The sequence below is a fragment of the Ctenopharyngodon idella genome, chromosome 21 (assembly GCF_019924925.1).
Source record: "Ctenopharyngodon idella isolate HZGC_01 chromosome 21, HZGC01, whole genome shotgun sequence".
In the NCBI taxonomy this organism is placed as follows: Eukaryota; Metazoa; Chordata; class Actinopteri; order Cypriniformes; family Xenocyprididae; genus Ctenopharyngodon; species Ctenopharyngodon idella.
Window position 1 is genome coordinate 8,386,342 of NC_067240.1, and position 24,338 is coordinate 8,410,679.

General features: G+C 39.1%; 2 protein-coding genes across 7 annotated transcripts in view; one reads left to right on the forward strand and one right to left on the reverse strand.

The window, feature by feature from the left end:
* LOC127503221 (spectrin alpha chain, non-erythrocytic 1) overlaps positions 1-18,344 on the forward strand; it is a 35,760-nt gene extending 17,416 nt beyond the window's left edge. The window contains exons 21-57 of one of the 6 annotated variants that reach the window (XM_051876750.1): positions 45-193; positions 654-713; positions 1,165-1,363; positions 1,452-1,556; positions 2,925-2,957; positions 3,078-3,113; positions 3,377-3,424; positions 4,093-4,184; positions 4,312-4,456; positions 4,550-4,731; positions 4,853-4,952; positions 5,093-5,290; positions 5,386-5,532; positions 5,638-5,741; positions 5,852-6,014; positions 6,258-6,272; positions 9,378-9,509; positions 9,599-9,736; positions 10,006-10,110; positions 10,196-10,404; positions 10,505-10,625; positions 10,746-10,867; positions 11,035-11,167; positions 11,334-11,432; positions 11,564-11,723; positions 11,841-11,917; positions 12,108-12,317; positions 12,408-12,704; positions 12,900-13,012; positions 13,465-13,482; positions 13,798-13,860; positions 14,835-14,889; positions 17,021-17,217; positions 17,300-17,353; positions 17,429-17,575; positions 17,655-17,802; positions 17,886-18,344. In XM_051876750.1, the coding sequence (XP_051732710.1) occupies positions 45-193; positions 654-713; positions 1,165-1,363; positions 1,452-1,556; positions 2,925-2,957; positions 3,078-3,113; positions 3,377-3,424; positions 4,093-4,184; positions 4,312-4,456; positions 4,550-4,731; positions 4,853-4,952; positions 5,093-5,290; positions 5,386-5,532; positions 5,638-5,741; positions 5,852-6,014; positions 6,258-6,272; positions 9,378-9,509; positions 9,599-9,736; positions 10,006-10,110; positions 10,196-10,404; positions 10,505-10,625; positions 10,746-10,867; positions 11,035-11,167; positions 11,334-11,432; positions 11,564-11,723; positions 11,841-11,917; positions 12,108-12,317; positions 12,408-12,704; positions 12,900-13,012; positions 13,465-13,482; positions 13,798-13,860; positions 14,835-14,889; positions 17,021-17,217; positions 17,300-17,353; positions 17,429-17,575; positions 17,655-17,802; positions 17,886-18,011 (4,500 nt within the window). In that variant the 3' untranslated portion in view covers positions 18,012-18,344. The remainder of the gene's footprint in view (positions 1-44; positions 194-653; positions 714-1,164; positions 1,364-1,451; positions 1,557-2,924; positions 2,958-3,077; positions 3,114-3,376; positions 3,425-4,092; positions 4,185-4,311; positions 4,457-4,549; positions 4,732-4,852; positions 4,953-5,092; positions 5,291-5,385; positions 5,533-5,637; positions 5,742-5,851; positions 6,015-6,257; positions 6,273-9,377; positions 9,510-9,598; positions 9,737-10,005; positions 10,111-10,195; positions 10,405-10,504; positions 10,626-10,745; positions 10,868-11,034; positions 11,168-11,333; positions 11,433-11,563; positions 11,724-11,840; positions 11,918-12,107; positions 12,318-12,407; positions 12,705-12,899; positions 13,013-13,464; positions 13,483-13,797; positions 13,861-14,834; positions 14,890-17,020; positions 17,218-17,299; positions 17,354-17,428; positions 17,576-17,654; positions 17,803-17,885) is intronic. The other 5 variants (XM_051876751.1, XM_051876753.1, XM_051876752.1 and 2 more) reach the window with 5 other exon arrangements.
* Positions 18,345-18,437: 93 nt separating this feature from the next.
* On the reverse strand, positions 18,438-23,445 carry LOC127503223 (cytoplasmic dynein 2 intermediate chain 2-like). The gene is made up of 9 exons (XM_051876756.1): positions 23,025-23,445; positions 22,663-22,914; positions 21,756-21,865; positions 21,509-21,666; positions 20,966-21,075; positions 20,717-20,884; positions 20,278-20,510; positions 20,012-20,169; positions 18,438-18,708 (listed from the first exon to the last, which is right to left on the reverse strand). Exons 1-9 carry the CDS (start codon positions 23,100-23,102, stop codon positions 18,470-18,472), a joined length of 1,506 nt encoding a protein of 501 aa, XP_051732716.1. The 5' UTR covers positions 23,103-23,445; the 3' UTR covers positions 18,438-18,469.
* Positions 23,446-24,338: the final 893 nt, after the last annotated feature.

A 24,338-nucleotide genomic window follows, 5' to 3' on the forward strand; every position in this document is an offset into this window, starting at 1 on the left:
CAGTTTAGACTCATGCAAGTGATATATATTAATCTTGTCCTCAGGACTGGTGGAAAGTGGAAGTGAATGACAGGCAGGGCTTTGTTCCCGCGGCGTACGTGAAGAAGTTGGACCCGACTCAATCTTCCTCTCGTGAGAATCTGCTAGATGAACAGGGCAGCATCGCTCTGCGACAGGAGCAGATTGAGAATCAGTAAGAGTCATTCTGCCTTCAGTTATCTTATAAAATGATTGTGGGCAGATTTCTCACTGTATGTTCAATATGCATTAGGGCTGTCAATGTACAATGTCCAAATTTTCTAAAAGATCTGGTGACTGAATTTTCAACAGCCTTTACTCCAATCTTCAAAGGAATAAATTCACTAAACAACTTTAATCAGTTGAAAGCCCTAATGTGAACATTTATTTGTAGTTATTTTTCTACCTCACATCTTACATTCCAACAAAATCATTTCTTTTTAACACAAAGCCTCTTAAGATCTTTGCAGCTTTATTCTTCCTGTATCTCAGAAAGTGCATCTGTTCAGAACTAACTCTTAATAATGTTTCTGACCCCTCATTACTCCTCTTTTTCCTTTATTTTTTTTCTTGTTTTCTTTCTTTCTTCTTAATTTGAATGCTTGCATGTGTCTGCTTGCCCTGCCCTGTGGCAGGACTGTGGTCACCAAGGAGGTGTGCAGCGTGTCTGTGCGCATGAAGCAGGTGGAGGAACTGTGAGTATGGGCCCAACCAATATCATTCCTTTGATCAAAGAAGCCTTTGATCAATCGTTGCAAAACTCTCATCCTCATTCCTCTCATCCATTTTGGCATTTCTATCACACTTTATGTCCTCTATCATTCTATCCTATCTATTATATATCTCTCTATCTATCAGATCATTCTCATTTCTCCTCAACTCTTCTATTCCATCAAGGGATAGAAGTTCACATCTCTTCTGAGGATTTTGTCATTCTGAGCTTTCTTCATTCGTAGAATTGGTGTCTAGATTTCATTCTGCATTTTCAGTGGTTGACTATGCAGATTTCGTCAGTAGTTGAACCCCTGTCTGTTTCCACCTCATTTCCTCTCCTAGAGGAAATTCCTTTTCCAATCCCTGTGTTGAGGTGAGAGTTGCATTTACGGTTCTGACTTCTCTCTTTATCTCTCTCTCCTTCTCTATCAGGTATGGTACACTGCAAGACTTGGGAGAGAAGAGGAAGGACATGCTGGAGAAGAGCTGCAAGAAGTTCATGCTTTTCCGTGAGGCGAACGAACTGCAGCAGTGGATCAATGAGAAAGAGTCAGCGCTTACTAATGAGGAGGTTGGCTCTGACCTGGAGCAAGTGGAAGTGCTGCAGAAGAAGTTTGATGACTTCCAAAAGGTATGTTTTTCCTACACCTCTGAAACATTTATCAATGGATACTAGCATTTGTTTGTACATGTTTCCTAATTTTAAATTTGTTTACTAGGATCTGAAAGCAAATGAGTCTCGGCTGAGGGACATAAATAAGGTAGCATCTGAGCTGGAGTCTGAAGGACTGATGGCGGAAGAGGCTCCGGTTGTGCAGGCCCAGGTGAGAAGAAAACCCTTTATACACAGTGAATTTGATTATACATACACATACATACAAAAGTTTGGGATTGGTAAGATTTTTTTTAATGTTTTTGAAAGAAGTCTCTCATGCTCACCAAGACTGCATTTATTTAATCAAAAATACAGTAAAATCAGTATTATTGTGAAATATTGTTACATTGTTATATTGTTACAAATATTGTTAATTTAAAATAGTTGTTTTCTAGTTTAATATATTTTAAAATGTAATTTATTCCTGATTATCAAAGTTTAATTTTTAGCATCATTACTCCAGTCTTCAGTGTCACATGATGCTTCAGAAATCATTGTAATATGCTGATTTGCTGCTCTAGAATCATTTATTATTATCAGTGTTAACAGTTCCTCTGCTTAATATTTTTGTCAAAACCGTGATACATTTTTTTCAGGATTCTTTGATGAATAAAGTTTAAAAAAAAAAACAGCATTTATTTGAAATCAAAATCTTTTGTAACATTATAAATGTCTTGAAAATCAAGTTTAATCAATTTAACACATCCTTACTGAATAAAAGTGTTAATAAAAAAAAAAACCTTACTGACCTCAAACTTTTGAATGGTAGTGTGAATCATGATGTTTTCTAAATTAGTCATCCCATTCATCAGTTTTATGTTTACATCGAAACGTGGGAGTGTACATCCAAAGGTCGCATTAACCGAATATTCGCATTAACCAAGTTTTTTTTTAGCCGTGACGAAAAAAATATGAAGGCCGTCCGTCATTTTTGACAGATTACACTGCGATCTGATATAACTTGTAACTGTAATTCCCAGCCCTGTCCAGTTGGTGGCCAGTGCGCTCCAGTGTGACAGCAGAGCATGGCTGCATACACCAGAACAAAATTAAAACTGCCATGAGAAGTTGTCTGTCTGAGGCAAAGACACAAAATCTAATGACATTTGCCTCTGCATCAGTCTCATTTGAAGTGTTTGATGTACAGAAATCACCCAGTTTAAATCCATGCAGACCAGGAGGAAGGTTTGAGTTTAGGCAGATACAAAAAGTCGATTGAGTTTAGTTCAGTTCGTTTTATTCATATTTTTAATCATAATTGTGTTTTGTAATATTGTATTCATATTTGCCTCAAAAAAAAAAGTTTAAATCACGAGTAAAAATAGATTATGACACAAGTTTTTTGAGCCTGTCCATCTAAATGAGAAGCAATGAGAAAGTCTAAGGCAACCACTGTATACATCAGAGTAGTCTGCTTATTTGTATGCCTGAATTTATGAGCATTATAGATGTGATGATCTTACCTATTTTTTTTTTTCCCCTTTCTCCTTCCGACCCTACATTCCCTCATCCCACCATCCCTTCATCCTGCCATCAGCAACTAGAGATGCTGGGCTCAGCTCCTGGCAAGGTCATTATTATTTTATATCATTCATCTAGTCTACAACAGAGTGTCTGCATGAAACAAATGCAAGAATATCATGTGTTGTTCTTGTGGGTTGAACTGATTGTATTTATATTTATTTCACAGGATGAAGCTGACTCTAAAAGTGCATCTCCATGGAAGGTAATATAACATGTTGAATTTGAAATGCTTTAGACATATAACCTAATCCTTGGTCTTTGAGATTGATGCATGTGTAGTTTTGATGCAGGGTCTTTTTTGACCTGTATGTCAGTCACAGTGTTGTTTGGTGACTGTGGTTACAGAATGACAAGAACAGTCTGGTTCTTTTAATTCACATGATGGTACTCTCTTGATTGGTGTGATTTTTGTCTGTTCTTTTCCTGTCTGTTTTTTGACTCTTGAAATTTTTCAACTCAATATAGTCTGTTCGCTTGGCTGTTCAAACAACGGCCAACTTTAATACTATTAAGGTAAGATCCTAGGACTAAATTGCAATCTTTAAATCGTCCCTCAACCCATCCCACTAAATCATGCATTGTGGCCTGTGTACCTGGAGGACTAACTCATTGTGGTGGTTTTGTACTTTAACCATGGTCTCTGGTTCCTTATGTCCTGTTACTGAACCATCAACTGTGCAGTTGCATCCCACCCCCCTTTTCCTTTCATGAGTACATGTCGACCATTTGAAATAACTCCTTTTATGTCTTGACGCCATCTGTTTTTGGTGGGGGTAAAACAGCCATTCTAGAATGCATTGACGCTTCTTTTTTTCAGTTTGTGGCAGATGCATCCACCCAAGTTTCCATATTTGCTAACTGTCATCACTCATCCAATGTGCTTAAATGTTGTAGCCTTTCTGTTTGTGCCACTCATCCATACTGTTGCTTTTGCTGCTGATATGAAAAGCAAAGTATGATGCAAAGGATTTAGAAGCATTAATGTAGTGCTTTGGATAGTGGATTGGCATGTTTCCGAATATACATTGCCAAAAAATGTTTGTTTCTCAACAGTCGTTTTATATCATTCAAGATGAATCTGCTGCCTGCTGTCAAGGATCACATCATTCTTGTAATCAGTCTTATGTAGACCAGTAAAGTGAGCTCTGATTGGCTGCTAATGGTTTTATGTTTGTGTGTAGGAGCTGAACAACCGCTGGAGGGCCCTGCAGCAGCTGGCTGAAGACAGAAGCAACATGCTGGGTAGTGCTCATGAAGTGCAGAGGTTCCACAGGTACATATATGCCACTTATAGCACAGATCAAAACTATCTGTCATTCATACTGTTATGTTCTTGTTATACTTGTTTGATATGAGCCACATGAAGTGCTGAGAAATTCAGCTAAGTGTGTGATTTACAGGGATGCAGATGAGACCAAGGAATGGATTGAAGAGAAGAACCAAGCCCTGAACACTGATAACTATGGCCATGACCTAGCCAGTGTGCAGGCTCTGCAGCGCAAGCACGAAGGCTTTGAGAGAGACCTGGCCGCTCTAGGAGACAAGGTAAAATGGTCATCTTCATTGGTTTAGTTTAAGTTTTCTTTGTTTATTCCTTGCCTAGAACATCGGCTAAATATCATCTTCTCCCTGTGGCAGGTGAATTCACTGGGTGAGACTGCAGAGCGTCTGATTCAGTCTCATCCTGAGGCTGTGGATGACATCCAGGAGAAGTGCACTGAGCTGAACACAGCCTGGAGCAGCCTGGTGGGTCGTGCTGACCAACGCAAAGAAAAACTGGGCAGCTCTCACGACCTGCAGCGCTTCCTCAGTGACTTCAGGTGAGAAGGATAAATAAAAAAAGATGAAAATAAGAGATGCAAAAGAAAACTTAAAGAAGCTAGATGGCATCAATAGTAGCAGTAGCAAGTCTCTAGACAAATCTGTGCTTCTTTCTCACAGAGATCTCATGTCCTGGATCAATGGCATCAGAGGGCTCGTGTCCTCTGACGAGCTGGCCAAAGACGTCACTGGAGCTGAAGCCTTGTTGGAGAGACATCAGGTATTGAATGCTGCCAAAAACATCTGGGATCTGTATTTTGTCACATGACTGTTTCCTATTAATAATACTATTTAGTTGTTCATGGACTAAACTGGGATTTGCAAAGAATTTTTTAAACACTCACACCTCAAATCCTGTAGGAACACCGTACTGAGATCGATGCTCGTGCAGGCACCTTCCAGGCCTTTGAGCAATTTGGACAGCAGCTCCTTGCCCGTGGCCACTACGCCAGCCCTGAGATCCAACAGAAGCTGGAGGCTCTTGAACGGGAGCATGAAGACCTGGAGAAGGCCTGGGTTCAGCGCAGGATAATGCTGGACCAATGTCTGGAGCTGCAGGTCAGCAAGGACTCTGTTTACTTTTAACACGCAAAACTTTGACATTAGGAAATGTTACAGTCAAATAACATTATGTTTCTTTTTGTCTTCTGCAGCTATTCAACCGTGACTGCGAGCAGGCTGAGAACTGGATGGCAGCTCGCGAGGCCTTCTTGGCCAGCGATGACAAGGGAGACTCCCTGGACAGTGTGGAGGCCCTCATCAAGAAACACGAGGACTTTGACAAGGCTATCAATGTGCAGGTCAGCAAGCGCCATTGTGATATGATAATGTAGTCAATCTCAACATTATTTGATTTTTGAATGTGGAGTTTTTTGCTAATCACTTCAATTTGTCTGTCTTTGCAGGAAGAGAAGATTGCAGCACTGCAGTCTTTTGCTGACCAGCTCATTAGTGCTGACCACTACGCTAAGCCTGAAATCTTCAATCGCCGCAATGAAGTCTTGGACAGGTCAGGCTCCTTCTGTTTTATACTGCGCAGACTGAGTGAATCCGTCCCATGTGAATATTTGTGATTTTCGTGCGATTTAATTTAAAACAGTATGTCCTTCTAACCTCCAGGTGGCGCCGTCTCAAGGCTCAGATGATTGAGAAACGCTCTAAGCTGGGTGAGTCACAGACTCTGCAGCAGTTCAGCAGAGATGTAGATGAGATTGAAGCGTGGATCAGTGAGAAACTCCAGACCGCCACCGACGAGTCTTACAAGGATCCCACCAACATCCAGGTAACGTCACACTTCAGGCATCAGTCTCAGAACAGATCTTATCAACATTTTTGCAGACATGCTAAAGTTCTAAAGATGAATGTCCCGCTTAAGTCTAACCTTGTAAATCTATTAATACCATAATAAATTAAAGTGCAAATTAAAATGTTTCTCTTGTTATCCCCGCCTCAACCAACCCCAAGTGTTTTATTATATAGGAAATTAAACTGAACCTCTGTCTGTGTTCCCATTGTCTGTTTCTAGCTGTCCAAGCTGCTGGTAAGTGCAGTAGTGTGCCAGAGCTAACTAACCCCAGTAGGGTCTCTCCACTTGTCCGTTGTCTTGTATTGTCTGTAAATGTGTATTTGAGTTCCATATGTCTATTATGTGTCTTGCTTTGTATAGCATCATTAGTTGTTTGTCATTGTTCCTTCCCGTGCCCCATCGTTGCAGCCTTTAATTTTTTTAATTGCTGGGTGTGGCCTCCATTTTTCTTGTTGTGTCATTGAAGTTGGGATGTCTTGATTTAAATTTGTTCCACACAGAAAACCTGTGCATCTCACAGAGTTATGGATCTAAGAGCAAACTTTGACAAAAGGAAGTATGTCAAGAAATTTTTGGCTGTGAATATCATGAAAAAGTTAATTTTTTTATTGTAAATTATTTTAAAAAATGAAACTTTCATATATTCTAGATTCCCTACATGTAAAGTAAAACATTTCAAAAGTTTTTTTTTTTAAATTTGTTGATTAGAGCGTACAGCTCATGAAAGTCCAAAATCCAGTATCTCAAAATATTAGAATATTTACATTTGAGTTTCATTAAATGACCATCCCTACAGTATAAATTCCGGGTATCTTTTGTTCTTTGAAACCACACTAATGGGGAAGACTGCTGACTTGGCAATGGTCCAGGAGACAATCATTGACACCCTCCACAAAGAGAGTAAGTCACAGAAGGTCATTACTGAATGGGGTGGCTGTTTACAGAGTGTATATCAAAGCATATTAAATGCAAAGTTGACTGGAAGGAAGAAATTGGGTAGGCAAAGGTGCACAAGCAACAGGGATGACCGCAAGCTTGAGAATACTGTCAAGTAAAGCCAATTCAAACACTTGGGAGTGCTTCACAATGAGTAGAATGAAGCCGGAGTCAGCGCATCAAGAGTCACCACACTCAGACATCTTCAGGAAAAGGACTACCAAGCCACTTCTGAACCAGAGACAACGTCAGAAGCATCTTACCTGGGCTAAGGAGAAAAAGAACTGGACAGTGAACAGTGGTCGAAAGTCCTCTTTTCAGATAAAAGTAAATTTTGCATTTCATGTTGAAATCATGGTCCCAGAGTATGAAGGAAGACTGGAGAGGCACAGAATCCAAGCTGCTTGAAGTCTAGTGTGAAGTTTCTGAAGTCAATAATGATTTGGGGGGTCCGTGACGTCTGCTGGTGTTGGTCCATTGTGTTTTATCAAGTGCAGAGTCAATGCAGCCATCTTCCAGGAGATTTTGGAGCACTTTATGCTTCCATCTGCTGACAAGCTTTATGGAGATGCTGATTTCCTTTTCCAGCAGGACTTTAGCACCTGCCCACAGTGCAAAAACCACTTCCAAGTGGTTTGCTGAGCATGATATTACTGTGCTTTATTGGCCAGCCAATATGCCTGACCTGAATCTATGGGATATTTTCAAGAGAAAGATGAGAAACAGTCGATCCAACAATATACAGATGATCTGAAGGCTCAATAGTGCCTCAGCAGTGCCACAGGCTGATCACTTCCATGCCACACTTCAGTGATGCTGTAATTTGTGCTAGGAGCAAGTCATTTGCTGTAATATGTCCTGCCGATCAAGTATTGAGTGCACAAAAGAACATACTTTAAAGAACTTGAACTTTTCTGTTTTGCAAATCCATTTTTTGATTGATCTTAGGAAATATTCTAATATTTTGAAATACTGGATTTTGGACTTTCATGAGCTGTACGCTCTAATCATCAAAATTGAAAAAAAAAACTTTTGAAATGTTTTACTTTACATGTAGGGAATCTAGAATATATGAAAGTTTCATTTTTAAAAATAATTTATAATAAAAAAATGAACTTTTTGATGATATTCTAATTATATGACCAGCACCTGTATGTATGTATATATATATATATATATATATATATATATATATATATATATATATTCTTATTTTCTTATTTTAATTTATTATTATTATTATTATTATTATTAACAAACAAACATGAAAATCAGAAAAATATATTATCAGAAAAATATATATATTTTTTTTTTAAAAATACCCCCAGATCATGCTGTCCTATTGTCACGTGACCTCATTATGTTACTTTCCAGTTATCATCCCAGAAATAATTTTGTTTTTTAAGTTTAAATTGTTGTAACCCTTGGTCATCCAATCAAATCGTCAAGAATAAAAATGTTAAATGTGTCGAGTTCACATTAAAGGTCAAGTTGACCGCATTATCCACAGTATCCAACACAGTGTGCTCAAATTGCTTAAAAAATGTACTTAATACATCTAATATGCATGCTGCAATAGTGGTATGTTATAATATGGTTTGTTGCTTTTCCGAACATAGCCACAATACTGTATCAACCCAGAGAGAGAACGCTGAAAGGTGCTTTCAAAACAATTAATTCTGCTTTGCTTTTTGTGGAATACTGTGTTAAAACAACAGAATCCGTTACATGTGTGCTTCGGCCAGAATCCATATGCAGTTGCAGTACCAGCAGCCCAGCTTCTTTTTAGTGTATCGGCAAATGCTTTAGATGAGCCTTTTGGAAGTGCTTTTTTCCCTTCTCTCCATCTTTCTGGGTGAAATAAAATGTGGAATGATCTTAAACAAAACACCCCAACTCCTAGGTTCTCCACAGAGTTCACTGTGTGCTGGATCGTGTCCAGTTCATTTATTGAATGTTCCATCAGGCTTTGAATGTGTCATGTTTATAGAATGAGTTCCACGTTACGTGTTTGGTCCTTGTGGTTTGTAAATTCACAGTCACTTCACATTCTGTGTTTTTTTTTTTTTGTTTGTTTGTTTGTTTTTTTGTTTTGTGTAATGTACACATTTTCATTTTTATTTTGAAAGGTGTGCACTGTTGTGACTACAGATAAGACATCACTTTTCACAAACAGTCTAAACAAAGTCATACACATAAAACACACATATAGGTTACAGTAGCGTTGAATATGCACTGCTTTCATAGACATTGAGTTTTTACACATAGATGTTTATATATCAGTGTCCTGTACACCTACAGAGGTAGATACAAAACCAGCTATTGCTTTTTCACACCTGCACTCTTGCATGACTTCACTGTGTGGCTCAGTTTAGCTGTATTTCGCTTTCTTGCCACTTTCAGAGCAAACACCAGAAGCACCAGGCTTTTGAGGCTGAGTTACACGCTAATGCTGATCGTATCCGCGGGGTGATAGACACGGGCAATGCTCTCATCCAGAGAGGTGCCTGTGCTGGAAGTGAGGATGCTGTCAAGGTAACTTTCAGAAGCATTTCAGAAATAGGGAGCTGGTGAGTTATGGTCTGTGCTCATTTTGCTGTGGTTGCGCTCATATTTGCTCTCAGGCTCGTCTTAACGCTCTGGATGAGCAGTGGCAGTTCCTCGTCAACAAATCTGCTGAGAAGAGTCAGAAACTAAAGGAGGCAAACAAGCAGCAGAATTTCAATACTGGCATCAAGGACTTTGACTTCTGGCTGTCTGAGGTATTTATATGTGATTGAATAGCAATTTAGGATAGTTCTTGGTAGTTCTTTACTTAAATCCTGACTATTTAATATTTTAACCAAATAATAATGTTAATAATAATAATCAAAATAATCATTATTATTATTATTATATATAAGTGATATTTATTCTTATTATATTATTATTGATAATAATAATACTAATAAAGAGACCAATATTAATGTAGTTCTACAATTTCTAACTAGAATAATTCCAAAAATTCTTACATTTTTCCGTCGGCCCTTAGGTCGAGGCTCTTCTTGCCTCTGAGGATTATGGGAAAGATCTGGCCTCAGTCAACAATCTGCTTAAGAAGCACCAGCTTTTGGAGGCTGACATCTCTGCTCATGAGGTAGCTCACCGACTGTAACTCCAGACATACTCATCAGTTTGTTTTCAGTTAGCATATTCTGATAGCTCATTGGTGTCTCTTATAGGATCGTCTGAAGGATCTTAATGGCCAGGCTGACAGCCTGATGGCCAGCAATGCCTTCGACACTTCCCAGGTCAAGGACAAGCGTGACGCCGTTAACGGACGCTTCGTCAAAATCAAGAGCATGGCTGCAGGGCGCCGTGCCAAGCTGAACGAGTCGCATCGTCTGCACCAGTTCTTCAGGGATCTGGACGATGAGGAATCTTGGATCAAGTATGGTTTACATCATTCTGAGTGGTCTAAAATTGATTACACACTAACCTTTTTTTCTTTTAAGGCTGTATACTAGATCTAATTCATTCTCGTCCATTAGGGAAAAGAAGTTGTTGGTGAGCTCGGAGGACTATGGACGTGATTTGACAGGAGTACAGAATCTGAGGAAGAAGCACAAGAGGCTGGAGGCTGAGCTGGGAGCACACGAGCCAGCCATTCAGGTGAGGAGGCATCTGCGATATTGTTACATATTGATCCACAGAAGTGAAAAAGTCTTGAGCGTATTAAAGGTCTAGTGAATTATAATTCTGAATGCTAACAGTATTTTTGTGGCCTTGCAGTCTGTGTTGGAGACTGGGAAGAAGCTTTCTGATGACAACACCATAGGACAGGAGGAGATCCAGCAGAGGCTGGCCCAGTTTGTGGAGCATTGGAAGGAACTGAAAGATCTGGCTGCTGCTCGGTGAGAACTGTATTTTGCTATTTTACTTTTTTCTGGTCTATTTTTTTTGTAATATTATTACTGTTTTTACTGCATTTTCGATCAAATAAATTCAGCCTCTGTGAAATCTTGTCAACCCTCAAACATTTGAATGGAAAATTGTTTGGTTTGCCTTTTTTTTTTTTTAGCGGGCAGAGGCTTGAGGAGTCGCTGGAATACCAGCAGTTTGTGGCAAATGTGGAGGAAGAGGAAGCCTGGATTAATGAGAAACTGAACCTGGTCGGAAGTGAGGATTATGGTGATACTCTGGCAGCCGTACAGGTGTGAAAAACTATAATTCACCTCATTATTCATTGGATGAACTTAAGGAAAAAATAAACCACATTTAGCTGATTATAGCTTGATTTTGGACACAGCGTCATATTGCTGTTTTTTTTTTTGTGTATGTGTGTGTCAAAACTGTCTTAATTTGGCTCTTCGTTTCCAGGGCTTGCTGAAGAAACATGAAGCGTTTGAAACCGACTTTACCGTGCACAGGGACCGAGTGAATGATGTGTGTTCCAATGGAGATGAGCTTATCAAAAAGGTATAGTTCAACTATTAGAAAGTCCATATACTGTAAATTTGGCCTGTTGACCCTTTAATGCTTAATCACAGACAGTTTCTTTGTTCATTACAGTTTCAATATCATTACATCATATTGTTGCTTTTGTGCAGGAGAACCACAATGTGGAGAACATCATGGCTAAAATGAAGGCCCTGCGTGGGAAGGTGTCAGAGCTTGAGAGAGCCGCAGCTCAGAGGAAGGCCAAGCTGGATGAGAACTCTGCCTTCCTGCAGTTCAACTGGAAGGCTGATGTGGTGGAGTCATGGATTGGTGAGTTAATGATATTTCATGCAAATGCGATGAAACTTTCATTTAAAAGAAGGATTGCCAAGAAATACAGTGTTATTTTCTCTTTTCACCCTTACAATCTGTCTTTGGCTTGATCAGGTGAGAAGGAAAACAGCCTGAAGACTGATGACTATGGTCGGGATCTCTCCTCGGTGCAGACTCTGCTCACCAAACAGGTGTGATTATTGCATATGACAAAGATATCTACAGCACATTTGTAAACCATATTCTAGATATAGTACTTTAAAATGTCTCAGTTGTATATTTTTTTGTAGTTACATGGCTGTTTTTAAACATTATACCTTAAGCACATCAAATCCTTTCAAGCTTTACTGCTAAATCTGACTGTCTTTCTTCTACCCATAGGAAACCTTTGATGCAGGGCTTCAGGCTTTCCAGCAGGAGGGCATCACCAACATCACAGCCCTGAAAGACCAGCTGTTGGCAGCCAAACACGTGCAGTCCAAGGCCATCGAGGCTCGTCATGCCACCCTGATGAAGCGCTGGAACCAGCTGCTGTCCAACTCAGCCGCCCGCAAGAAGAAGCTTTTGGAAGCCCAGGAGCACTTCAGAAAGGTGTGAAGAATGGAATTTTGCCTAAAGTGAGGAAATTAAATTCTGTTTTGAATGTCTAACTCCTGTTCTTATGTTCGCCACTCCATCCAGGTCGAGGATCTTTTCCTCACCTTTGCCAAGAAGGCCTCAGCCTTCAACAGCTGGTTTGAGAACGCTGAGGAAGATCTGACGGACCCCGTACGGTGCAACTCTCTGGAGGAGATCAGGGCCCTGCGGGACGCCCATGACGCCTTCCGCTCCTCGCTCAGCTCCGCAGAGGCCGACTTCAGCCAGCTGGCAGAACTTGATCGCCAGATCAAGAGTTATCAAGTGGTATCCAACCCATACACTTGGTTTACCATGGAGGCTCTAGAGGAGACCTGGAGGAACCTTCAGAAGATAATCAAGGTGATGATGGGATCCTGAAGCATTTGACTTGATTTGCATAATACCTGAAACAGAAAATGTGCTTTGTAAATTGTAATGTTGACATGCGTTTTCTGTAAAGCTGCTTTGAAATGATATGTATGGGTGAAAAAAAGCATTATAAAAATAAATGTGAATTGAATTGGATAACTGGTTTAATTTGGCTTTGCTTCATAGGAGCGAGAGTTAGAGCTACAGAAGGAGCAGAGGAGACAGGAAGAGAATGATAAACTCAGACAAGAGTTTGCCCAACATGCCAATGCCTTCCACCAATGGCTGCAGGAGACCAGGTACAGGGGACCAGCATGCACTACTTATTATTGCGTTCTCTTTCATTGTAGTTGAGTTAGCTGAGGATTAAACATACGTCGCATGCAACACATTTGATTCCAATGCATGATGTCACACACATCTGTTTGAATTTAATCAAGCTTTCCTGATCTCCATGTAAATTTCTTAGACAGCCATTTTCATAAAGTCATTGCCTGCTTTGCCATGTTGTCTGTTTGGGTGAAGATCTTCACATGGTCACACAGTTTAAACCCATTTGGGCTTGATATTGCTACAGCAGTGCTTTGCGCTGGTCACATGTGCTTTCATGTGAGTGTTGAGAAGTGGCTTTAATGTCACCGCTCAATGTTTTAATGTTTCTTTCTCTCTCCCTCCCTTATTTGTCTCTCTTTCCCCATTCCTTCGGCCTACTTGCTGCTACCTTGATGCTTGGAATCATTTCTCTAATCAGGACATACCTTCTGGATGGGTTAATATCACAATTTTTTTCTATTTTACTATAGTATGTTTGTGTCTGAGTGTGTATGAATTGTTACATATGTCAGCCAATGGATGTCTAGGGATAGAAACAATAAGATAGGCGTTTGGGAGTTTCAGGTCAGAATAGACCGATAATTTGGTTAGAACTAATACAAGGTGTCATTAAGAAGAATCTCACTTTACATATATTTTGCAAATTTTACCGTATGTTTTGACTATATATTTCCAGATGTATTCCTTTCTGTTTTTTCACACTCTTTTTTCCATTCCCTTTTCATCTCCCACCTCCCCCGTCTCTGAATAGCATAGCCTATCGGAGGGTAATCCGTGTCTATCAGTATGAAGTCGATGATGATCTTTCTGGAAGGTCTTCTCCCTTTTTTCCTCCTCTGATTGGCCTCTTATCCCTCACCCCACACCTTTTGGGTTTTCTTCTCATGCACTTGAGTCTGATCCCCACTGTAAAGGCTCTGTGTGTGTGTTCAGTCCCTTTTACTAACATTCACTGCGATGAGGCTTTTTTTGAGATGAACCCTTCCAGCTTCTTAATCCAACAAGCCTGGCTACATTCAGCACCGGTGTTGAGGAGTGTGAACACTTCATCTCATTCTTTAACCTTTTTGTTTTTTCCTTGTTTCAGTTATTTACGTTTTTCTTTATTTTGAGGAAAATGTTCATGCACCAGATTCAGGGTGGAAACTGCGATGTGATTTCCATGATTGGAAAATTAGACATTTTCAATATCCTGATCTGAATTTGAACAGCTGTGCATTAACATTTTTGGACTCCTATATTTATAATATGGCTAGTAACTTGGAATCTTTGATTTTGCACATTTTGCAAGATCTGTACTTCAAACTAAAGTTAAGCAGTGGTACGAATATAGCAGTTTCTAACCCTGTTGACAGCAGCCCTAATCAAGCATGGTCTGGATTACCATGGATATAAGTTGGCTTTGTTAGCATGACTTTGGTTATTGTAGTTGCATTCTGGGGTGGCTTATAGTTTGTACTCCATATCTACTACAAAACAATTGGTAAGTCCTATTGTCATGTACAAGAAATTCAGGAAGATGTAGGTTACCGAGGTTGTGCAAACCCATTTAAACAAAATAGTATAGTCATATAAAAATAGACCTCTTTAACTCTCTGGAAATGATTATATATGTTTAATGATAGTTGAGCTGATAAATAACCTAATTTAGTGAAAGCTGCTGTGGTTGGAGCCACTCTTGTAAGGTGTAGACTGGCATGTGGAGTGAGTGAGATGTTTTTGGGTGGATGCGTCATGTGCTCTCGGACCCCTGCTGCTGGTTTCATCGCTTTGTGTGTGGCTGGGCAGGTCCTGCATGGTGGAAGAATCCGGAACGCTAGAGTCGCAGCTAGAGGCCACTAAGGTGAGTTTGGGACAAGTGAATGGATAAATGGTGAAGCTGATCAGTTTTGAATAACACAAAATGAATCAGTTATTAGTGTATTAAATCATGCTCACTACTGTTCAAATGTTTTGGGTTGGTAAGATTTTTTTTTTTTTTTTTTTTCCAGTGTTTAATGCTCACCAAGGTTGCATTTATTTGATCAAAAATACAGTAAAAACCAAAGCTGAATTTTTGGCAGTCTTCAGTGTCACATGATCCTTTAGAAATCATTCTAATATGCTGATTTGCTGCTCAAGAAACATTTTCTTCTTATCAGTGTTGAAAACAGTTGTGCTGCTTAATATTTTTGTATTTATTAAAAAAAAAAAACAGTATAAATGTCTCTTTTGATCAATTTAGTGCATCCTTGCTGAATAAAATAGTAATTTCTTTAAGAAAATCTAGTGAATACATTCTTTTGGTAGTGATGAACTTTTTTTTTTTGTTCTTTTTTTTCTTTTTTTCTTTTTTTGGAAGTGTTTCATGTACACAATTGTGAACCAGTCCTGGGGCTTCATTTATAAAGCGTGAATCCACACCAACGCTCATATTTATGAAAACAGTCTTTGACGTGGAAAAGTGCTTAGCGCCACGTCAGGGTCTGAGCAGACGTATTTTGCGCTTTTCCTTGTCAGATTGCTGCAGGTTTTTGGAAATTTAACCTATTCTTGCAGCTCACCATTCTAAATTAAAGAATTTGGACGGTGATTGGTGATCTTTTATATGTAAATGACATTAATTAGGTGTCGTTTACAACACGGAGAACTGAAACCATTCAGCTGCGCGCAAGTTCAAGATCATTTGCGATTTATAGATTTCACATCTGAAAGAGGCGTATGCTTGTTTTCTGTGTGTACATTCATTCTATGAATCGCACGTACGCACATCTGAGAAATGATCGTAAGATCAAATTTAGGACTGTTTCTGCGCAACATTTTATAAATGAGGCCCCAGGTCATGTAAAAAGTCATGCAAACTGATAAAATCTTAAAGGGTTAGTTCACCCAAAAATTACGTTTCTGTCATTAATTACTCACCCTCATGTCATTCCACACACGTAAGACCTTCATTCATCTTCGAAACACAAATTAAGATATTTTTGATGAAATCCAAGAGCTCTTTGACCCCTCCATAGACAGCAATTTATGTCAGAATGCTGGCTAGTTATTGGCCGGCTTCTGCATCAGCATCACACGCATGCATTGTGCTGCTCATGTGAACAGCGTCGGCAAATACTGAGCCACCGTTCAGACGTAGAACCAGGAAGTGCTGCACTGTGTTTACAATGTCAACAGCATAGGAGAATGACAGGGAAGAGAAGAAATTGTTGAATAAAGACATTATTTTTGTTTGTTTTTTTGTGCACAAAAAGTATTCTCATTGTGTCGTAACATTAAGGTTGAACCACTGTAGTCACATGGACTATTTTAACAATGTCTTTGCTACCTTTCTGGACCTTGAAAGTGGTAATTAAATTGCTTTCTATGGAGGAGTCAGAGCTCTTTTGGTATTTCATCAAAAATATCTTAATTTGTGTTCTAAAAAAATGAACGAAAGTCTTACGGGTGTGGAACGACATGAGGATGAGTAATAAATGACAGAAATTTTCATTTTTGGATTAACTAACCTTTTAAGTTGTGGAAATTTCCATAGTGAATTAAAAAAAAAAACTAGTTATATTTGTTTCTAAATGATTTCATCTGCAAGAGCTTTTTGTGAGTGCAGTCTTTGATAAAATTGTTTGTTAAAAAAGTTATTTATCTGATAGTCCATAAGTAAATGTGTATATTTCAATATTCAGGGTTTTAACAGTCCTGAAAAAAAATGTCTATAACCTGTATCATTTTTTTTCTTCAGCTAGAAGTTACTCTGTGTGTGTCCTATTTATATAAAATGGTTTCCAAATATCCCTATTCATCCATCACAAATAGGAGTAATAGAAAAATCATAGAAATGTAATATTCCATAAAATGTGTGAACACTTCATTATGCAGAAAAGAGGACATTAAAATGCTTGCATAAGCCTCAAACCTGAGTAACAAATAAATGGACACACTGAACTATAAAATGCTCTGCTCTAAATGTCTTTTCCCTCTGGGTTTCTCTGCAGCGCAAGCACCAGGAGATTCGTGCCATGCGCAGTCAGCTGAAGAAAATCGAGGATCTGGGAGCAGCCATGGAGGAGGCGCTGATCCTGGACAACAAATACACAGAACACAGCACCGTGGGCCTGGCCCAACAGTGGGACCAACTCGACCAGCTGGGCATGAGGATGCAACACAACCTGGAACAACAGATCCAAGCCAGGTGACACCTCACCCCTAACTTGATGAACAGTGCGATTGGATCAATTTACTTTGACTGACTTGTTCTCGCAAATCTCTTCTAGAAACACTACAGGAGTAACAGAGGAGGCCTTAAAGGAGTTCAGCATGATGTTCAAGTGAGTTTAATAAAAAACATTACAATGCTAAACTTTAGTGTTCTTGAAAATGTAATGCAAGTCTTTGTTTCTCAGGCACTTCGACAAAGAAAAATCTGGACGTCTAAACCATCAGGAGTTTAAGTCTTGCCTGCGGTCTTTGGGCTACGACCTGCCCATGGTTGAAGAAGGAGAACCAGACCCGGAGTTTGAGTCCATCCTGGACATAGTGGATCCGAACAGGTGAGAAACATCTTCTATGGATGTGCTAAATACTGTGTTGTTTCTGTTGATGAGCTAACATCAGTTTTGTTTTATTCAGGGATGGAAACGTGTCCTTGCAGGAGTACATGGCCTTTATGATCAGCCGAGAAACAGAAAATGTGAAATCAAGCGAGGAGATCGAGAGCGCTTTCCGTGCTCTCAGCGCCGAGAACAAACCTTACGTCACCAAGGAAGAACTCTACCAGGTACAAAATCAGTACCAAAAGTTTGGCCTGTTTCACGTTTGGTGTTAGAAAGATGATCTTAATGACCTTTTATGTGTTTACAGAACCTGACGAAGGAACAGGCAGACTACTGCATTTCCCATATGAAGCCCTACCTGGACAGCAAGGGCCGCGAGATCCCGTCAGCATTCGACTTTGTGGAATTCACCCGCTCGCTTTTCGTCAACTGATTCCCCGCCCCCCTGCCTGCCAGTGACCAATCGGGATGCGTTTTCCCCCCTCACAACACAAGGCCAAACTGCATGGATCTGAAATGAAAATTCTCTATAGCATCCAGTATAGCAATATCTGTATCTTGCTATCACTCTTAACCCTGCATATTTATCTGACACTTCCTCATGCTTCACTGAGTATAGTGTAGTGGATCTGTCTGCATTTTATTGTGATTGTTTTAGCTGTTAAGTGCTTTGCTTTGTTTAACAAACCTATAGAGAGGATATGCTGTAACATCACCCACAAGACTGCAGTGTGCTTAAATAAACGCTACTGGTTATAACTGGAAAGCGTTGTCTGTGTGTTTTTATTTGGAGTAGAAGCATAAATACATGTTTCAACATGAAATGCATTTATTTAGTTACAATACATGTGTTTTAAGAAAAAAAAAAAAAAAAAGAATTCTTGAGCGGTCTCAGTCCGTCACCTCATTGGCCAGCTGTTCCAGTATTGCCATCTCCTTTGCACCTTGTTCTGTTAACTCCGCACTAAGCTGCCAGATGTTGACGCTAGCATCTGCATTGCCCACTGCCATCAGACTTGTGTGTTTGGGGTTGAACTCCAAGCAATAAGCTGGCTGACCTCCTGTGTTCTGGTCAATTGTGGCGGTTGGCCTTAAAGACCTTCTACCCAAATCAAACATTTGGACCAAACCTGCCAGAGTTCAAATTAAATTTGAAATTAAACATTTTTGTTATATAAACAATAATTCAAGACCATGCTTTCATTTCACTAAAACAAATTGCAAAAGAGAAATGTGTTATTACAAATATGTATAGGGTCAATGACATGACGTGCATATTTTTGCATCCAAGTGCGTTATTTCCTTTTTAAATAATTTGATAAATTCATGACATATCACTTTATTCTATAAAATCTATTCATTTTTAGTACATTTAAATAATGCATATTTTATGTTTTGTTATCTTGAACCCCCAAAATGTCAGGTGGTGCAATTGTCCAAACAAATGAACAGATGAGGAAACTATATGTTGTATTAATAATAATAATTTAAAAAAAAAACTAAATACTATGGCATCATTTTAGGTTCGAATCCTTTCATATACACAAAATATTATAAATATAAGTAGTTTTAAAGCTGTTAAGATAACTGAAAAACTTTTGTCCAGCAATTTGTATATTCTCAAATGTCAGGGTGGCACAACTGCAAATCAATAGCTACAGACCTCCAAACTTTGTGTGGCCTTCAGATTAGCTCAAGAACAGTGCGTAGAGCTTCATGGAATGTTTTTTTTTTTCAGGGGTTGGGCTTGGCCCTTTAGTTCCAGTGAAAGGAACTCTTAATGCTTCAGCATACCAAGACATTTTGGACAATTTCATGCTCCCAAATTTGTGGGAACAGTTTGGGGATGGCCGCTTTCTGTTCCAACATGACTGCACACCAGTGCACAAAGCAAGGTCCATAAAGACATGGATGAGCGAGTTTTGTGTGGAGGAACTTGACTGGCCTGCACAGAGTCCTGACCTCAACCCGATAGAACACCTTTGGGCTAAATTAGAGGAGAGACTGCGAGCGAGGCCTTCTCGCCAACATCACTGCCTGACCTCACAAATGTGCTTCTAGAAGAATGGTCAAAAATTCCCATAAGCACACTCCTAAACCTTGTGAAAAGCCTTCCCAGAAGAGTTGAAGCTGTTATAGCTGCAAAGGGTGGGCCAACTCCATATTAAACCCTACGGATTAAGAATGGGATGTCATTAAAGTTCATGTGCACGTAAAGGCAGGCGTCCCAAAACTTTTGGCAATATAGTGTATTTGGTTATACCGCCTGACATAAAAACAATCAAAAGATGACTGAAAAAAAGAATTCTTTGCATATATGCATTATATCAGTTTTGAAAAAGGTTTTTAAAAAGCACCTTTTTTGAAGCCTTGTTTGTCAATGTCCCACGTATACACGCGCGTGTGTGTATGGGAGTATTACATACATCTCACCTTGTCCTGTGACTGCAGCAAAGACTAGAGGGCGTGTCGGTGACCACCTCACCCAAAACACATATGAATCGGACACCCGTAGAGACAGCAGGGGGCGGGGCTGGAGCACGCTGTGCAGATGAGCTAAACCATCTGTCCCGACACTTACAAACAGATTCCTAATGTCAGAAACACCAAGAGATGTTACAATTACTGCCAAATAGCCTTCAAGTAGATATTACACAACGTAGAAAGCATACAATACAGGAAAATAGCACAAAGCTCACCTGTGGAAGGGTGAGAAGTGGACTGAGTGTATAGGGCCCCCTCGTGGTGAGAAAGAGAATTGCATCGGGGCACGCAGTGTCACACTCTCACAATCAGATGGCACTGCTGCTACCGTCTCACTGCTGAAGGAGCATTTGAGCACAAGGCCTCCTTCTGAGCCCACCAAGAATGTGTCCAGGTCCCATGGGGAAAGTGCAACAGAGGTTACTCCTATAGTGGTGCTACCTCTGGTCTTCAGGGAGAGAAACAAAAGTATTGCATTATTAGGGTGAATTGTACAGAAATATGTCAAGGTCATATTTCATCCTAAAATCAAACAATTATATTACATTATTTTTTAAAAATCTGCATGAAGATCTGCATCTTTTATGATTTAGCTAGGATTCATATATTCATATATACTGAATCAGTTTGCCAAGACCATATTATGACTCCCACCTTGCTTGCTGCCCCACTCTGAGGCATTTGCTGTGGGACAAGGGCATATCCAGAACTCAAGGTGAGTTTGGCTTCAGCTCCATCAATAGTCCACAACAGAACCCTTCCTCCTGAACCGGCGCTCAGTAGAACAAACTCACCTCGGCGAGCTGCTGGGACCCAGTTTACCTGTTTACACACAGAAATACTGTGCTTTTATATATCACTGAATGCTTATTCTTCATGCCTCAGTCATAAACGTTTCTATACCTGATAAACTGGTTCACGGTGGGTATCTGCAGACATTCCTGTATGAGCCAAAATGAGGTCCTGTGATCGGCTTGTGTCCCAGACCACCACCTCTCCACTGTACAGCCCCCCTAATGCCACAATAAAGAGGAATGGAAATTATCTTGATGAAATGAGCCATTAAAAGGTATTTGTCCCTAATAACTGAGGGAGTGGCTTTACGTTTTTACACTTAGGACAAGAAACTTTTTGCGTTATTACAAGAAAACATTACTCACACGTTACAATTTCCGGGTTTATGTATTCAATAACCTATTTCCTTTGTGCGTCACTGCTATTTTACTATACAGAAAATGAGAGTATAGATGCGCGTGAATTAATAAAAATCTATTTGCTCAAAATTTAACATGAAAAAAATTCCTGTGCGCACACAATAGTTTCTTTTGCATGTGAAAGTCTGTAAATTTTTTTATTTTTGTAAAGATCCCTTTAAGGGCTCCATAGATTAACACTTTAAGGGATCTTAATCTTAAAAGCATTATTTTTTTAAATGTGTGCCCATACCAGCAACTACAGACGGTCTCACAGGATGGAAGCACAGACACATGATGGGAGTGGCCACATCGATGATCACATCCGGCCGCTTTGAGTTCAAGTTCTGCCGGTCTAGGTTCCACGTGCACACGTAAGCCTTCTCATTGCTCCAATCACCATCATCCACACTAACCCCAGAAATACATCATTAAAACTGCTTTAATTAACACTGCAGGTGAGGTGGTTTTATGTGTTCGTTTGGTGAAAGGACTGTTACCGGCCAAATCCACAGGCTATGACCGAGCCAGTGCAGTTCCAGGACACACTGGTGACTTGCAGACCCCTTTCCTGAGCATCAGCATGCTGAAGGCGGTACATGCAGGACACCTGTGCAAGAAATCACCAGGAAGACATAAACTGTAATATAATTAAACCAATTATTAATACTATTTATTATGGAAGCTTGTTTCCAAAAATCATGTAAGCTTGTTTCCGCCAATTAATTAAAAAAAATTTAATATAATTGCGGCTTTTTATCTCGCAATTCTGAGAAAAAAATTCAGAATTGTGAGATAAACAATTATTAATTATCTTATAATTAAGATTATATGCGAGTTATGATGTCAGAATTGCAAGATTTGACTTTAGCCATTTTTGAACTGCAATTCTGACTTTTTCTCACAATTCTGACTTTATAACTCGCAATTGTGTGTCAAAAGTCAGAACTGCAAGTTTATAAAAATTGCGAGTTGCGAGAAAAAAAGTCAGAATTGCCTTTTTTTTTTTATTAAGTGGCGGAAACAAGCTTCCATAAAAAAAATAAAACAGGTCATTTTGACTTTTAATCTCTTTTTTATGGGGTTCATGACTCAATTCGGACTTATTTCTCAGAATTACAAATTTATGTCTTGCAATTCGGACTTTATAACTCGCAATTGCAAATTTTTATCTCACTTTTTTCTCAGAATTGTACGATATAAACTAAGAATTGTGAGGGGAAAAAGTCAGAATTGTGAGCTATAAACTTGCAATTGCAACTAAGAAAAAAAAAGTCAATATTGTGGGATAAAAAGTTGCAATTACCTTTTTTATTTTTGATTCTGTGGTGGAAACAAGCTTCCATAATTTACTATCTAATACTTTTTAATCCATTATTAATGCTATTTTGCATTCAAGGCTCTCACCGACTCATTCTGATCCTCCCAGTTCACTTCAAACCCATCAAAAGCGTGACTCTTGGAGTTTTTCACTAGCTCTCTGATAACCACATCTTCTACTCTATGCAAGAAGTCCACCAAACCAGGAAAGTCAGAAATGTCTCGATCTAGGGAGAGTGTTTGGCTGATCTGGTCTTGTGTCTGGGTGCTGTTTTCCAACACATCTTTGGCTTGTGTTTCAGCCTCTGCTGTGTGAACTGGACGAGTTTGACAGCTTCTCTGGACAGGTATAAAACAAACACGATAGATACATCACACAAAAAGGACTGATATTTCATCAAGCGCATGAATATTCTGGTTATAGAAGGTAAGCAAACCTGTTAACTTACTGATTCTTGTGTTTGCTGATGTGACTTTCTCCATGTCGATTCAGCACCAATTAAGTCAAGCGTTTCATCCGTAAACATGTTCAAACTTTGCCAGCAAGCGAGAATAAACTATTTTTTATCTTTACCTCAAGACAAAAAATGTGTATTTATATATCTACAAAGTGCTTAGTCTCAATTAGACGTCAGAGTTAGCAGGGAGCTAGCGAATATTTGTATATCAAGCAAACGATTTTCTGGTTTTTCATCATATTTAAGGGACTGTTTATGTTCGACGAATCAAAATCTGCTTCTGTGATGGGAAAAACAGCAGCATCGCTAATTTTGAACGATATTTTATTGTATTTTGCTACTGCACAGCGGAGTTCTTTTCCTCCATGATTATCCTGGATGTGACATCCGTGACTGCGCTGCCATGGATACCCTAAGCCAATCAATGGTTGGCTGTCCACCGGACGTCACTGGTGTTAGCTTCTGATTGGTCAAACTATTTTCCGCACTTTCATTTTGATATTATTAAAGGCCCTTTGTACTGGGTCGTTCGTACAATTCGGTGCCTTTTGGGCTTTGAACATTTTCAAAAAAGAAACCTAGTTGAGTAAGTATTTTTGTTTCAAAAAGGACGTGAACATGTCGATGACTGCTGTGTTAGTTCGTAATAAATTCTATTGGTTTAAAAAATATATATTTAAAAAAAAATGACTGGCACAAACCCTGTAATGAATAATAGCCTCAGACGTCTAATAAAAACTTTTTTTCTTTCTTTTTGCATTAATCATGTGATTTATGTTTACTTTAAGATAAAACTGCGATTAGTAGAACTAGATATTTTTGAGTAGACACACCACTTCTGTATCAGTTCATTGACAACAAACACATCTTTGTTTATATTATTAAACTAGGATTTATGTATAAAAACATTAATACATGAGGGTGGACAAGACACTGAATTGTGATATATGGTGATTAAAGTTATTCAAATAAATAACATTTAAATCGTAGATTTTTCTCATAATTTTGGATAATGTTCATGGATATTTTTATCTTCTAAAAGTTTTAACTGAATGCACTCAAGTTACAAAATCGTAAAACAACATGAAAATTGTTATACCTATAGGATGTGCATAACAGTCAAAAACATTACATAAAATAATTTCATACTTTCATGAATACACAAAGTAACATTTAATTTTTTGCTGAATGGCTGTTCTATTCACTGTGTGGTGTCAATACATAATGAGGTGGACAATAACTCTACACACAAAATAGAATTATGATTGATCAACTATAAACAATTAACCACACAAAAATGTAGAT